The sequence below is a fragment of the Prionailurus bengalensis genome, chromosome C2 (genome assembly GCF_016509475.1).
Source record: "Prionailurus bengalensis isolate Pbe53 chromosome C2, Fcat_Pben_1.1_paternal_pri, whole genome shotgun sequence".
Lineage (NCBI taxonomy): Eukaryota > Metazoa > Chordata > Mammalia > Carnivora > Felidae > Prionailurus > Prionailurus bengalensis.
In genome coordinates, this window is record NC_057350.1 from 127,423,409 (window position 1) to 127,438,890 (window position 15,482).

Genomic DNA, 15,482 nt, shown 5'->3' on the forward strand with positions numbered 1-15,482 from the left:
CCCCCATCAACCCTCAGTTTGTTCTCAGTTTTTAACAGTCTCTTATGCTTTGGCTCTCTCCCATTCTAACCTCTTTTTTTTTTTTTTTTCCTTCCCCTCCCCCATGGGTTCCTGTTAAGTTTCTCAGGATCCACATAAGAGTGAAACCATATGGTATCTGTCTTTCTCTGTATGGCTTATTTCACTTAGCATCACACTCTCCAGTTCCATCCACGTTGCTACAAAAGGCCATATTTCATTTTTTCTCATTGCCACGTAATATTCCATTGTGTATATAAACCACAATTTCTTTATCCATTCATCAGTTGATGGACATTTAGGCTCTTTCCATAATTTGGCTATTGTTGAGAGTGCTGCTATGAACATTGGGGTACAAGTGGCCCTATGCATCAGTGCTCCTATATCCCTTGGATAAATTCCTAGCAGTGCTATTGCTGGGTCATAGGGTAGGTCTATTTTTAATTTTCTGAGGAGCCTCCACACTGCTTTCCAGAGCGGCTGCACCAATTTGCATTCCCACCAACAGTGCAAGAGGGTTCCCGTTTCTCCACATCCTCTCCAGCATCTATAGTCTCCTGATTTGTTCATTTTGGCCACTCTGACTGGCGTGAGGTGATACCTGAGTGTGGTTTTGATTTGTATTTCCCTGATAAGGAGTGACGCTGAACATCTTTTCATGTGCCTGTTGGCCATCCGGATGTCTTCTTTAGAGAAGTGTCTATTCATGTTTTCTGCCCATTTCTTCACTGGGTTATTTGTTTTTCGGGTGTGGAGTTTGGTGAGCTCTTTATAGATTTTGGATACTAGCCCTTTGTCCGATATGTCATTTGCGAATATCTTTTCCCATTCCGTTGGTTGCCTTTTAGTTTTGTTGGTTGTTTCCTTTGCTGTGCAGAAGCTTTTTATCTTCATAAGGTCCCAGTAATTCACTTTTGCTTTTAATTCCCTTGCCTTTGGGGATGTGTCGAGTAAGAGATTGCTACGGCTGAGGTCAGAGAGGTCTTTTCCTGCTTTCTCCTCTAGGGTTTTGATGGTTTCCTGTCTCACATTCAGGTCCTTTATCCATTTTGAGTTTATTTTTGTGAATGGTGTGAGAAAGTGGTCTAGTTTCAACCTTCTGCATGTTGCTGTCCAGTTCTCCCAGCACCATTTGTTAAAGAGGCTGTCTTTTTTCCATTGGATGTTCTTTCCTGCTTTGTCAAAGATGAGTTGGCCATACGTTTGTGGGTCTAGTTCTGGGGTTTCTATTCTATTCCATTGGTCTATGTGTCTGTTTTGGTGCCAATACCATGCTGTCTTGATGATGACAGCTTTGTAGTAGAGGCTAAAGTCTGGGATTGTGATGCCTCCTGCTTTGGTCTTCTTCTTCAAAATTCCTTTGGCTATTCGGGGCCTTTTGTGGTTCCATATGAATTTTAGGATTGCTTGTTCTAGTTTCGAGAAGAATGCTGGTGCAGTTTTGATTGGGATTGCATTGAATGTGTAGATAGCTTTGGGTAGTATTGACATTTTGACAATATTTATTTTTCCAATCCATGAGCAGGGAATGTCTTTCCATTTCTTTAAATCTTCTTCAATTTCCTTCATAAGCTTTCTATAGTTTTCAGCATACAGATCCTTTACATCTTTGGTTAGATTTATTCCTAGGTATTTTATGCTTCTTGGTGCAGTTGTGAATGGGATCAGTTTCTTTATTTGTCTTTCTGTTGCTTCATTGTTAGTGTATAAGAATGCAACTGATTTCTGTACATTGATTTTGTATCCTGCAACTTTGCTGAATTCCTGTATCAGTTCTAGCAGACTTTTGGTGGAGTCTATCGGATTTTCCATGTATAATATCATGTCATCTGCAAAAAGCGAAAGCTTGACTTCATCTTTGCCAATTTTGATGCCTTTGATTTCCTTTTGTTGTCTGATTGCTGATGCTAGAACTTCCAGCACTATGTTAAACAGCAGCGGTGAGAGTGGGCATCCTTGTCGTGTTCCTGATCTCAGGGAAAAAGCTTTCAGTTTTTCCCCGTTGAGGATGATGTTAGCTGTGGGCTTTTCATAAATGGCTTTTATGATCTTTAAGTATGTTCCTTCTATCCCGACTTTCTCAAGGGTTTTTATTAAGAAAGGGTGCTGGATTTTGTCGAAGGCCTTTTCTGCATCAATTGACAGGATCATATGGTTCTTCTCTCTTTTTTTGTTAATGTGATGTATCACGTTGATTGATTTGCGAATGTTGAACCAGCCCTGCATCCCAGGAATGAATCCCACTTGATCATGGTGAATAATTCTTTTTATATGCCGTTGAATTCGATTTGCTAGTATCTTATTGAGAATTTTTGCATCCATATTCATCAGGGATATTGGCCTGTAGTTCTCTTTTTTTACTGGGTCTCTGTCTGGTTTAGGAATCAAAGTAATACTGGCTTCATAGAATGAGTCTGGAAGTTTTCCTTCCCTTTCTATTTCTTGGAATAGCTTGAGAAGGATAGGTATGATCTCTGCTTTAAACGTCTGGTCGAACTCCCCTGGGAAGCCATCTGGTCCTGGACTCTTATTTGTTGGGAGATTTTTGATAACCGATTCAATTTCTTCGCTGGTTATGGGTCTGTTCAAGCTTTCTATTTCCTCCTGATTGAGTTTTGGAAGCGTGTGGGTGTTCAGGAATTTGTCCATTTCTTCCAGGTTGTCCAATTTGTTGGCATATAATTTTTCATAGTATTCCCTGATAATTGTTTGTATCTCTGAGGGATTGGTTGTAATAATTCCATTTTCATTCATGATTTTATCTATTTGGGTCATCTCCCTTTTCTTTTTGAGAAGCCTGGCTAGAGGTTTGTCAATTTTGTTTATTTTTTCAAAAAACCAACTCTTGGTTTCGTTGATCTGCTCTACAGTTTTTTTAGTTTCTATATTGTTTATTTCTGCTCTGATCTTTATTATTTCTCTTCTTCTGCTGGGCTTAGGCTGCCTTTGCTGTTCTGCTTCTAGTTCCTTTAGGTGTGCTGTTAGATTTTGTATTTGGGATTTTTCTTGTTTCTTGAGATAGGCCTGGATTGCAATGTATTTTCCTCTCAGGACTGCCTTTGCTGCGTCCCAAAGCGTTTGGATTGTTGTGTTTTCATTTTCGTTTGTTTCCATATATTTTTTAATTTCTTCTCTAATTGCCTGGTTGACCCACTCATTCGTTAGTAGGGTGTTCTTTAACCTCCATGCTTTTGGAGGTTTTCCAGACTTTTTTCTGTGGTTGATTTCAAGCTTCATAGCATTGTGGTCTGAAAGTAAGCATGGTATAATTTCAATTCTTGTAAACGTATGAAGGGCTGTTTTGTGACCCAGTATATGATCTATCTTGGAGAATGTTCCATGTGCACTCGAGAAGAAAGTATATTCTGTTGCTTTGGGATGCAGAGTTCTAAATATATCTGTCAAGTCCATCTGATCCAATGTCTCATTCAGGGCCCTTGTTTCTTTATTGACTGTGTGTCTAGATGATCTATCCATTTCTGTAAGTGGTGTATTAAAGTCCCCTGCAATTACCACATTCTTATCAATAAGGTTGCTTATGTTTATGAGTAATTGTTTTATATATTTGAGGACTCTGGTATTCGGTGCCTAGACATTTATAATTGTTAGCTCTTCCTGATGGATAGACCCTGTAACTATTATATAATGTCCTTCTTCATCTCTTGTTACAGCCTTTAATTTAAAGTCTAGTTTGTCTGATATAAGTATGGCTACTCCAGCTTTCTTTTGGCTTCCAGTCGCATGATAAATAGTTCTCCATCCCCTCACTCTCAATCTAAAGGTGTCCTCAGGTCTAAAATGAGTCTCTTGTAGACAGCAAATAGATGGGTCTTGTTTTTTTATCCATTCTGATACCCTATGTCTTTTGGTTGGCGCATTTAATCCATTTACATTCAGTGTTATTATAGAAAGATACGGGTTTAGAGTCATTGTGATGTCTGTATGTTTTATGCTTATAGTGATGTCTCTGGGACTTTGTCTCACAGGGTCCCCCTTAGGATCTCTTGTAGGGCTGGTTTAGTGGTGACAAATTCCTTCAGTTTTTGTTTGTTTGGGAAGACCTTTATCTCTCCTTCTATTCTAAATGACAGACTTGCTGGATAAAGGATTCTTGGCTGCATATTTTTTCTGTCTAGCACCCTGAAAATCTCGTGCCAATTCTTTCTGGCCTGCCAAGTTTCAAAAGAGAGATCAGTCACGAGTCTTATAGGTTTCCCTTTATATGTGAGGGCACGTTTCCCCCTTGCTGCTTTCAGAATTTTCTCTTTATCCTTGTATTTTGCCAGTTTCACTATGATATGTCGTGCAGAAGATCGATTCAAGTTAGGTCTGAAGGGAGTTCTCTGTGCCTCTTGGATTTCAATGCCTTTTTCCTTCCCCAGTTCAGGGAAGTTCTCAGCTATTATTTCTTCAAGTACCCCTTCAGCACCTTTCCCTCTCTCTTCCTCCTCTGGGATACCAATTATGCATATATTATTTCTTTTTAGTGTATCACTTAGTTCTCTAATTTTCCCCTCATACTCCTGGATTTTTTTATCTCTCTTTTTCTCAGCTTCCTCTTTTTCCATAACTTTATCTTCTAGTTCACCTATTCTCTCCTCTGCCTCTTCAAGCCGAGCTGTGGTGGTTTCCATTTTGTTATGCATTTCGTTTAAAGCGTTTTTCAGCTCCTCGTGACTGTTCCTTAGTCCCTTGATCTCTGTAGCAAGAGATTCTCTGCTGTCCTGTATACTGTTTTCAAGCCCAGCGATTAATTTTATGACTATTATTCTAAATTCACTTTCTGTTATATTATTTAAATCCTTTTTGATCAGCTCATTAGCTGTTGTTATTTCCTGGAGATTCTTCTGAGGGGAGTTCTTCCGCTTGGTCATTTTGGATAGTCCCTGCCGTGGTGAGGACCTGCAGGGCACTTCCCCTGTGCTGTGGTGTATACCTGGAGTTGGTGGGCGGGGCCGCAGTCAGACCTGATGTCTGCCCCCAGCCCACCGCTGGGGCCACAGTCAGACTGGTGTGTGCCTTCTCTTCCCCTCTCCTAGGGGTGGGATTCACTGTGGGGTGGTGTGGCTCGTCTGGGCTACTTGCACCCTGCCAGGCTTGTGATGCTGGGGATCTGGCGTATTAGCTGGGGTGGGTAGGCAAGGTGCTCGGGGGCAGGAGGGGCAGGCTTAGATCGCTTCTCCTTAGGTGATCCACTTCAGGAGGGGTCCTGTGGCAGCGGGAGGGAGTCAGATCCGCTGCCGGAGGTTTGGCTCCGCCGAAGCAGAGTTGGGTGTTTGCGCGGAGCGAGCAGGTTCCCTGGCAGGAACCGGTTCCCTTTGGGATTTCGGCTGGGGGATGGGCGGGGGAGATGGCGCTGGTGAGCGCCTTTGTTCCCCACCAAACTGAGCTCTGTTGTCAGGGGGCTCAGCAGCTCTCCCTCCCTTTGTCCTCCAGCCTTCCCGCTTTCCGAGCAGAGCTGTTAACTTATGACCTCCCAGAAGCTAAGTCGCGCTTGCTGTCGGAACACAGTCCGCCCGGCCCCTCCGCTTTTGCAAGCCAGACTCGGGGGCTCTGCTTGGCCGGCGAGCCGCCCCTCCGCCCCGGCTCCCTCCCGCCAGTCCGTGGAGCGCGCACCGCCTCGCCGCCCTTCCTACCCTCTTCCGTGGGCCTCTCGTCTGCGTTTGGCTCCGGCGACTCCGTTCTGCTAATCCTCTGGCGGTTTTCTGGGTTATTTAGGCAGGTGTAGATGGAATCTAAGTGATCAGCAGGACGTGCGGTGAGCCCAGCGTCCTCCTAAGCCGCCATCTTGCCGCAACCCAGCTGTAAAAAATTCATTTTTTATTTTTTGTGGAACCTCCATACTGTTTTCTATAGTAGCTGCACCAGTTTGCATTCCCACCAACAGTGTATGAGGGTTTCTTTTTCTTCACATCTTCATCAACACTTGTTTCTTTGTGTTTTTGAGTTTAACCATTTTAGGAGGTGTGAAGTGATATCTCATTGTGGTTTTGAAATGCATTTCTCTGACAGTGATGTTGAGCCATCATTTCATGTGTCTTTTGGCCCTCCTCATGTCTTCTTTGGAGAAATGTTTGTTCATCTATTCTGTCCATTTTTAATTGGATTATTTGGGACTTGGGGCGTTGAGTTGTCTAAGTTCTTTATATATCTTGGGTGCTAACCCTTTAACAGATATGTCACTTGAAAATATCCTCTCACATTCAATAAGAGGTCTTTTAGTCTGTCACTGTGCAGAAGCTTTTTATTTCAATATAGTCCCAATAAGTTTATTTTTGCTTTTATTTCCCTTGCCTCAGGTGACATATCTAGGAAAATGTTGTTACAGCTGGTATCAGAGAAATTACTGCCTATCTTTCTCTTCTAGGATATTTTTAAATTTCAGGCCTCACATTTGGGTCCTTAATCTTTGAGTTTATTTTTGTGTATGGTATAAGAAAGTGGTCAAGTTTCATTCTTTTGCATGTAGCTGTCCAGTTTTCCCAAAAGTATAAACGATATCTTTATACATGTGTGTCCAACAACATAGTAGTTATATAGTTATTGTCTTAAAAGTTTGTCTTTTAAATCCTACAGGAAACAAAAATATAAGTTACAGGCAAAAAATATTTTCTTCTGTAAATATTTTTTTCTGCATTTTCTTCTGTAGTTACTTTTGCCAGTATTCTTTTTAAAAAAAAAATTTTTTTTTTAACGTTTATTTATTTTTGGGACAGAGAGAGACAGAGCATGAACGGGGGAGGGGCAGAGAGAGAGGGAGACACAGAATCGGAAGCAGGATCCAGGCTCTGAGCCATCAGCCCAGAGCCCGACGCGAGGCTCGAACTCGCAAACTGCGAGATCATGACCTGAGCCGAAGTCGGACGCTCAACCGACTGAGCCACCCAGGCACCCCATTAGTATTCTTTAATCTTTGTATGGCTTCAAGTTATTGTGAGTTTATTGTCTGTTAAGGACTTCTTTACCATTTCTTGTATGGTAGGTGAGTTCTAGCAACAAGTCTCCTCCATTTTTGTTTTTCTAGGAATGTCTTAAGTTTTTCCATTTTTGTGTGATAGTTTGTTGGATATAGAATTTTTGTTTGTGGGGCATCTGGGTGGCGCAGTTGGTTGAGCATCTGACTTTGGCTCACGTCACAATCTCGTGGTTTGTAAGTTCGAGCTCCACATCGGGCTTGCTGCTGTCAGTGAAGAGCCTGCTTTGGATCCTCTGTCCCCCTCTCTGCCCCTCATCAGCTGCTACTCCCTCAAAAATAAATAAACATTAAAACAAATTTTTTTTTGTATGGCAGTTTTTTCCCGACAATTTAGATATGCCATCCTACTGCCTTCTACCTTGCATAGTTTTTGATGAGAAGTTGGCTGTTATTCTTAATGAGGATTAGTTAGTTGTATGTTATGGGTCATTTCTGTTTTACTTCTTTCAGTGTTTTCTCATTGTCTTTGGCTTTCATTATTTGATTGTAATTTGTATCTGTGAATCTCTTTTGAGTTTGTCGTATCTAGAGTTGTTTGACCTTCTTGAATTTGTAGATTTCTGTTTGTATAAAAATTGGAAAGTTTTTCATCAGCACGTTTTCAGATAGTCTATATTCTTCTGATAGTTTGTCCTCTGAAAGTCTAAGCCTAAGTTTTGTTTTACTCAAAGATGATTTCTGTCAACCTCTTTTCCTATTAATGGGCCGTATTTTTTTTTTCTTTGTATGCCTTTTGATTGTTGATGTTAAAAACTGGACATTTTCAGGGTCCCTGGGTGGCGCAGTTGGTTAAGTATCTGACTCTTGACCTCAGCTCAGGTCATGATTTCCTGTGTTCATGAGTTTGAGCCCCTTGTCAGGCTGTGCACTGATGGTGCGGAGCCTGCTTGGGATTCTGTGTCTCCTTCTCTTTGCCCCTTCCCTGCTTGTGCATGGTCTTTCTTTCTCTCAAAAAAAAAAATTTTTTTTTTCAGTATCGTAATATGATAACTCCAGACACTAGATTCTCTCCTTTCCCCTGAGGTTTATTGCCTCTTGAGGGCTACGGTCATGTGTGTAGTGACTTTTCTAAAGTATTGTTTTCAATTGCCGTACTCATTGTCATGTATGGTTAATGAAATTTTATAATACCCGTAGGCAGCAGTTAACTTACAGGTATTTTGAGCCAATGGGAATCAAAAGGAAGAAAAGCAATCTTTTGGTCTTGGCTATTTATCTGTAGCTGAGGTATTCCTTCAAAGGTTAGCCAGGTTGCTTACTGCTCTGCCTTAGTCTTCACTTTGTGCTTGCACAGAACCCAAAGATTAGCTAGAGTTGCAAGCCTGTGTCCTCTCATGTCTTCTGCAAATATGCTTCTGGCCCTGGGCATGTATGTAGCACTTTGGGTTTCTTGGTATATGTGATTAACTCTTTAAAGCCCTTGATCCCCAGAATGTCTTCTTCCTTAGTAGCCTCCTTATTCTGAAGCTTTTCAGATTGTCTGCTCTTTGTCACATCCACTGTCTCTTGCCTCACCTGTTTGTAGTGTATGATTTCAGCTTCCTTGGAAAGATGGTAGTCCAGAATCCCTTCAAAACACACAACCACAGTTTTTGAGAACAAGATCCATGTTCTTATTTTTGCTACCAGAAAGATGCACCAGGAAATTGGTCTGTCATCCCTATGGATACTGTTGATTGTGGGGGAGGGGAGTTGGTAGAAAAACAAAATTCTACAGTGCTTTCTTTAAAAAAAAACAAAAACGGTTTTGAGAGAGAAAGCACACATGCATGAATGCTCAAGCAGGGGAGGGGCATAGAAAGAGGGAGAGAGAGAGAATTCCAAGCAGGCTTTCTGCTGTTAGCACAGATCCCGATGCAGGGCTTGGTCTAACGAACCATGAGATATGATCTGAGCTGATATCAAGAGTCAGACGCTTAGCTGACTGAGCCACTCAGATGCCCGCACAGTGCTTTTCCTTACCACATTTTAGCAGGCTCTTTGTTAGGTCCTCTTTTCTCTGTTATAATTTGTTTTAAATTTCAGATGTCTGTAAAATTTGATTTTGTCAGTTTCACAAACCTAAGACTTGCTTTACTGGAAGGGCTGGTTCATGGAGCTTTCTACTCCTTCATTTTCCATGAGATGAGTCTGTCCTTTCGATTTGCAAAGACTATCACCGAGTATATAAATCAAATGTTTATTTTTTTCTCTCAGCACTTCAAAGATGTCCTTCCACTGACTTTCAGCTTATATAGTTTTCAACAAAAAGTCTGATAAAATTCTTATCTTTGTGTTTCAGTGTGTGAGAAAACCTATTTCTTTGCTTCCTTTTTTCCTAAAGTTTATGTTTATTAGAGAGAGAGATAGGGAGTATGCAGGGGAGGGGCAGAGAGAGAGGGAGAAAGAATCTCAAGCATGCTCTGCTCTGTAAGTGCAGAGCCTGACATGAGGCTTGAACTCACAAATCGTGAGATCATGACCTGAGCTGAAGTCGAGTCAGACGCTTAACTGAGTAAATCACCCAGGTGTCCCTTTAACTTCCTTTTTGTTTCCTTAACCTTTGGTTTTTAGCAGTATATATATTTTATAGTATTTATTCTAATTGGGAATTCCCTGATTCTGTATTTGTGTTTCAGTATCTTACATTATTTTGAGAAAGTTCTCTTCTATTATTTCTTTTACCCTGTACTTTCTTTCTCTTGGAGTTCCAATTTTATATACTTATGTGATTCCCTTGATACTGTGTCATGGTCTGTCTTGAATGCTCTGTTTTCTCCCACTTTCCCTGCCCTTTTTTTTTTCCCCCTTAATAGACTTTATTTTTTAGAGAAGTTTTATGTTAACAGCAGAATTGAACAGATGGTAGAGAGATTTCTCTTATACCCTAGTTCTCACATGGATCAAGCCTCTCTGACTTTCAGGTTTTCACACCAGACTGGTACATCTGTTACAATCAATGAACCTATATTGACGTGTCATTATCATCCAAAGTTCATAGCTTACATTAGGTGCACTTTGGGTGTTATATATTCTATGGGTTTTGATAAACGTATAAAAATTACATGCAGCCACCTTAATGGTGTCATACAAAATAGTTTCACTGCCCTAGAAGTCCTTTGTATCTGCCTATTTATTCCCTATGTACTTTTTACTTCTGGCAACCACTCATCATTTTATCATTTCCACAGTTTTGTCTTTTCCAGAATGCCATGTTGTTGGAATTATGCAGTATGTAAATCTTTCATATTGGCTTCTTTCACTTAGTAATAAGCATTTGAACGTTCTCCATGTCTTTTCAAGGCTTGCTAGCTCATTTCTTTTTAGTGCCAAATAATATTCCATTTTCTAACTGTACCACAGTTTGTTTATCCATTCACCTTCTGATGAACATCTTGGTTGCTTCCATGTTTGGACAACTTTAAATAAAGCTGCTATAAATATCTTTGTGTAAGCTTTTGTGTGGACATAAGTTTTTAATTTATTTGATAAATATCAATGACTGTGTTTGACAGTACTGATTGATATAGTCTAAATATTCTAGCATATTCATTTCACTTTAAAATAATTTTCTTTTTCAAAGGATTTAAATATATTTTTTCCCTAAGAGGAAATACGGATAACCAGTGGGTACATGAAAAGGTGCTGAATATCACTAATCATCAGAGTAATGCAAATCAAAACTGCAATGAAATATCACCTCACAGCTGTTAGGATATCTCTTATCAAAAAGACAGGAGGTTAATAGTGGTGAGGTGGAGGAAAGGGAACCTTTTATACTGCTAATGAGAATGTAAACTAACACAGTTTCTATGGGAAACAGTGTGGAGGTTCTGTGAATAATTAAAACTACCATATGATCTAACAGTCTTACTTCTGAGTGTATTTCTTTTTTTTTTTTTTTTTTTTTTGGGACAGAGAGAGACAGAGCATGAACGGGGGAGGGGCAGAGAGAGAGGGAGACACAGAATCGGAAACAGGCTCCAGGCTCTGAGCCATCAGCCCAGAGCCCGACGCGGGGCTCGAACTCACAGACGGCGAGATCGGGACCTGGCTGAAGTCGGACGCTCAACCGACTGCGCCACCCAGGCGCCCCGCTTCTGAGTGTATTTCTAAAGGAAATGGAATTATTATCCTGACGTATCTGTACTCAAATGTTCATAGCAACATTACAGTAGCCACTGTATGGAAAACCTGTTTGTTGATGAATGAATAAAGAAAACCTGGTACATTATTTGTGTATAGGAACAGTATTCAGTCTTAAAGGAAATCCTGTCATTTGTGACAACATGGATGGACTTAGAGGCATTATGCTAAGTGAAAGAAGTGAGAGAAAGACAAATGTCACATGGCGTCACATATACAAGTTGATTTCATAGAAACAGAGAGTAGAAATGTCATTGCCAGGGGTTAGGGGGTGGGGGAGGTAGTAAGAGGTTGGTGAAGGGGTACAGCTTTCAGTTATAGATGAATATGGTCTGAAGTCTAATGTGTAACATTACCTTGTGTAATATGGTAATATATAGTTGATAACACTGAAGTGTATAATCAAAATTTGCTAAGAGAGTAGAATTTAAATGTTTTTACACATAAAAGGTCAGTATGTGAGGTGATAGATACGTTGATTAACTTGATGGGGGGGGGGGAGAAGACCTTCACAGTGTGTACGTATATCAAATCATCACATGTGGGTTAAATATCATACAATTTTATTTGTCAATTATGCCTCAGTAAAATTGGAAATAAAATAATAGTCTTATTTTTTTTTTAATTAACAGGATTGACTTTGAAGTTATTTAAAAAGTTTGAGTTGTACAGCACTTGATTCTTTTGCTACATTGTGGAAAGACGTCTTCAGCAATGATTACTTCAGAGTTACCAGTATTACAGTAAGTATTATACTTTTCCTCTATTTAAAAAAAATACATGACACTTTGTACATGAAATACTTCTGTCATCACATCAAATAGGTTCTCTCATAGTTGAGCAATATGTCTGAAGTCAAACAGCAGTTAGACTGTACAATTACCATATCCATCCAGGGCTCTTACTATTGTTATAGGAGTATTTTTGTGGTATTGAGCAAAGAAGAGGTTACTCTTCTTCTCAGGGGTCAGCACACTATGATCCATGGACCAAATCTGGCATGCTGCCTATTTTTATAAATAAAGTGTTACTGGTACAGAACCATGCTCATTCCTTTACACATTGTTTGACAGCTTTAGTGCTACAAGTTGTGATAGAGAATGAATTGCCTACAAAGTGTAAATATTTTGTTGGACCATTTACAATAGTTTATAAACTCCTATCCTATATCCTACGGTTTCTCCAACACATACCCTCCCACCTCTCCCCACCTTATTTTCCCTGAGATTCAGATCATTGGACCATTCTGGCTGCCAGAAGTAATATTAAGGATATACCAAGTTGGCATTTCTGATGGCATCTCATTAGATTTGTTGGAGTTGTAGGACAGATCTAGAATTGGGTCTTATTTTGTTTTCTTTGGGAAATATGCTCAATGTTGTAGCAGATACTTTTCCTTTTAGAGGTTTCATCAAGATACAAATTAGGAGTCTGCATACTGTGATCCTGTATGAGAACAGTGGTTTAGATACAATGAAAGTGATCAACAGTTTGTTTATTTATAATTTTTAATGCCCCTGTTCATTTATATACCTCTTTCCCCAAGAGATTGTAGGCATCTTTTAATTGGTTTCCTGGCCTTGTGTTTTTCCTCCAGGTATCTAAGACAAAAAAGGCTATCTAGATTTCTTTACTGCTTGGAAAGCCATCAATACCTATCCTCCTTCTTTCTCCCAAATATAGGAGATTAAATTTAAGCCCTTTCTAATTACTTAACTCCTGTGTCTTTATTACTCCCTAACTTAAATGTATTACCAAGTTTGGAGGTCCTCACATAGTATTTTCTTTCTTCTTTAAAATCTTTGTCCTGCCTGCAGTGCGTACTCACCTGTGCTCTTACCTGGCCAACCCACTAATCCTGTAAGTCTTAGCTGATGTATTATGCCACCAGAAAAGCTTTTTTTCCCCCTCAGAGTTGGGGTAGGTTTCCTTTTGTGCTCCTGTAATGTTCTTTGCTTTTTCTTCCAGCACCATACTTAACCTAATGTTTTATAACTCTTGTTGTTTCTGCCTGAACTGCACCTTTTCATTTTGTTAATTTTTTTTTTTTTTTTTGAGAGAGAGAGAGAGAGAGAGAGAGAGAGAGAGAGAGAGAGTGCGTGGGTGGGGAAGGGGCAGAGCGAGAGGGAGAAAGAGAATCCTAGGCAGGTTTCATGCCTAGCACAGAGCCCAGTGTGGAGCTTAATCTCAAGACCATGAGATCATGACCTGAGCCAGAATCAAGAGTCAAAACACTTAAATGACTGAGCCACCCAGGTGCCCCCACTTTTTTATCTCATACTATTGTATATTAGGCAGGCCCTTAGTAAGTATCTCTGATTAAATATGGCACAGAGATTGTATTTCAATAACTGTTGTATTTAAAGAGAAATTGTATTGACACAGTGGTATTTAACATTGTTTTTTGTGTGTAACTGATTTTTTTTTCGTAGAAATGAAAACCTGTATTATGATTATGGGTAGTGGATAGTGGTGATCTGTGAGGTGGGTGAATGAACTTTGCTTTCAGTCCGTCAGTGGGAGATAGTACTCTTGGTCGAGTTGAGATCTGAGAAACATTTATTGAGGCCATAAAGTTTTCTGAGGATTTTGACATATTTTAGCAACATATATAATCTTGTTTAATCCATCCGACCAGCAGTGTCATGTTTGCTTTGTAAGTGAAAGGAAATATGTCTCTTAGTGTTTGTAAACTTGAGTTTCTATCATTTGTAAAGTGAAGACAGTTCATTAGAAACTGATCTCCTCAAAAACAAACAAAAATATTTTGATCTGGCAATTCTTAATGTTTATTTCAAGAATGATTTTTCTGGGGCATCTAGGTGGCTCAGTCAGTTAAGCGTCTGACTCTTGACTTCAGCTTGGGTCATGATCTCACAGTTTGTGAGATTGAGCCCCAAATTGGGCTCCATACTCACAGCATGGAGCCTACTTGACATCCTCTCTCTCCCTCTCTGTCTCTGCCCCTCCCCTGCTCATGCTCTCTTTCTCTCAGAATAAATAACATTTAGAATGATTTTTAATGTAGACATGAGAAAGGTAATTCCAGTGAATGACCTTGTTATTTCTTGTTTCACTTAGATATTATTATCACTGATAAATTTGTGACCTTAGTGCTATTTACTATTAAGCATTGTCAAATATTATCAGTTACCATATATTTTTATATTCTACTACATAATACAGTTCTTGGAAGTATGTTAAGTTCTGGAGGAGAAAGCATATAGTAGAGATTCAGTCCATACTGTCATGAAGCTTGTATAATAAATATATGTTAATGAAATAATCGCAGATATATAGAGCTGCTATTATGGGTGCTGGGAAGTTAAATTAGAGAATTTTGTGAGAATTTTACCACATGCCTTCATTTAGTGTTCTTTTCTCTGGAAAAGACAGTTGAGCTTAACTCTGAACTGAAGGAACACTGTGGGGGAAGAAGAAGGAATAATGGTGTTAATTCCAGACTGAAGGAATATGGTATGTACAGAGACCTTGAGTTAGGAGGAATCATGGTATATTTGATAAAGTGAAATAAAACTGTACTTTTTCTTTTTTCAGGGTTGGTGATAGAGAGTGGCATGAGATTAAGGCTTAGGAGCAGAGTGGGGCTGTATCGTACAGGGACTTGCTTAAATGATGGCAAGAATTTTGAGTTTTTCTTCTTAGGAGCAGTAGGAAGTCACTGTCGGATTTTAAGCATGCGAAGAGATGCATGGGAGAGATTCAGAAAATCACCCTTCATGCAGTATAGTGATTATTTGGGAGGGGCAAGAATAGAAGCAAGGACACCTATTAGGAGGATATTGTAGTATGCAGGCCAGATATGTTGATAACTTGAACTGAAGTGATTACAGTGCAAATAGAGATAGACAGAATTTAGAGAGTTTTAGGGGATAAAAATTCATTCTTAGAAGATTTCATCTGATTTTTTCTTTCTTTTAGTTTATGTCTATAAATGCGAACATTAGAGATTGGCAGGGTTTTTGTAGGCATAAAAGCCTACAAAAGTTAGTAGTTTTGTAGGCATAAAAGACTACAAAAGTTAGTCAAAGTTTGAGTTTGCCTACCCTTGATCAAGTATTCTTTGTCTATCCTAGAGAGAAATTTGTTGCTGTGTATTAAGAGGTAGTGTACAAAGACAGTTGTTTTAGTTCTGTAATACTGTAAAGCTAGAGACAATCTAAGTGCTCATTGACAGGGAAGTAATTAAATAAATTTCACATATATTATGGGATACTATTCAGAAATTCTATGTATTTGTATGAAGATTCCTGTTAATTAAAAAATTTAAGGGGCACCTGGGTGGCTCAGTCAGTTGAGTGTTGGATTGCTGATTACAGCTCAGGTCATGATCCTGGAGTCT

At 39.6% G+C, this 15,482-nt stretch overlaps 1 protein-coding gene across 1 annotated transcript in view; it reads left to right on the forward strand.

The window, feature by feature from the left end:
• The window catches only part of STAG1 (stromal antigen 1), a 410,827-nt gene that overhangs the window by 111,912 nt on the left and 283,433 nt on the right, over positions 1 to 15,482 (forward strand). The window contains exon 2 of the mRNA XM_043595334.1: positions 11,752 to 11,862. Coding sequence (XP_043451269.1) covers positions 11,834 to 11,862 — 29 coding nt within the window. The 5' untranslated portion in view covers positions 11,752 to 11,833. The remainder of the gene's footprint in view (positions 1 to 11,751; positions 11,863 to 15,482) is intronic.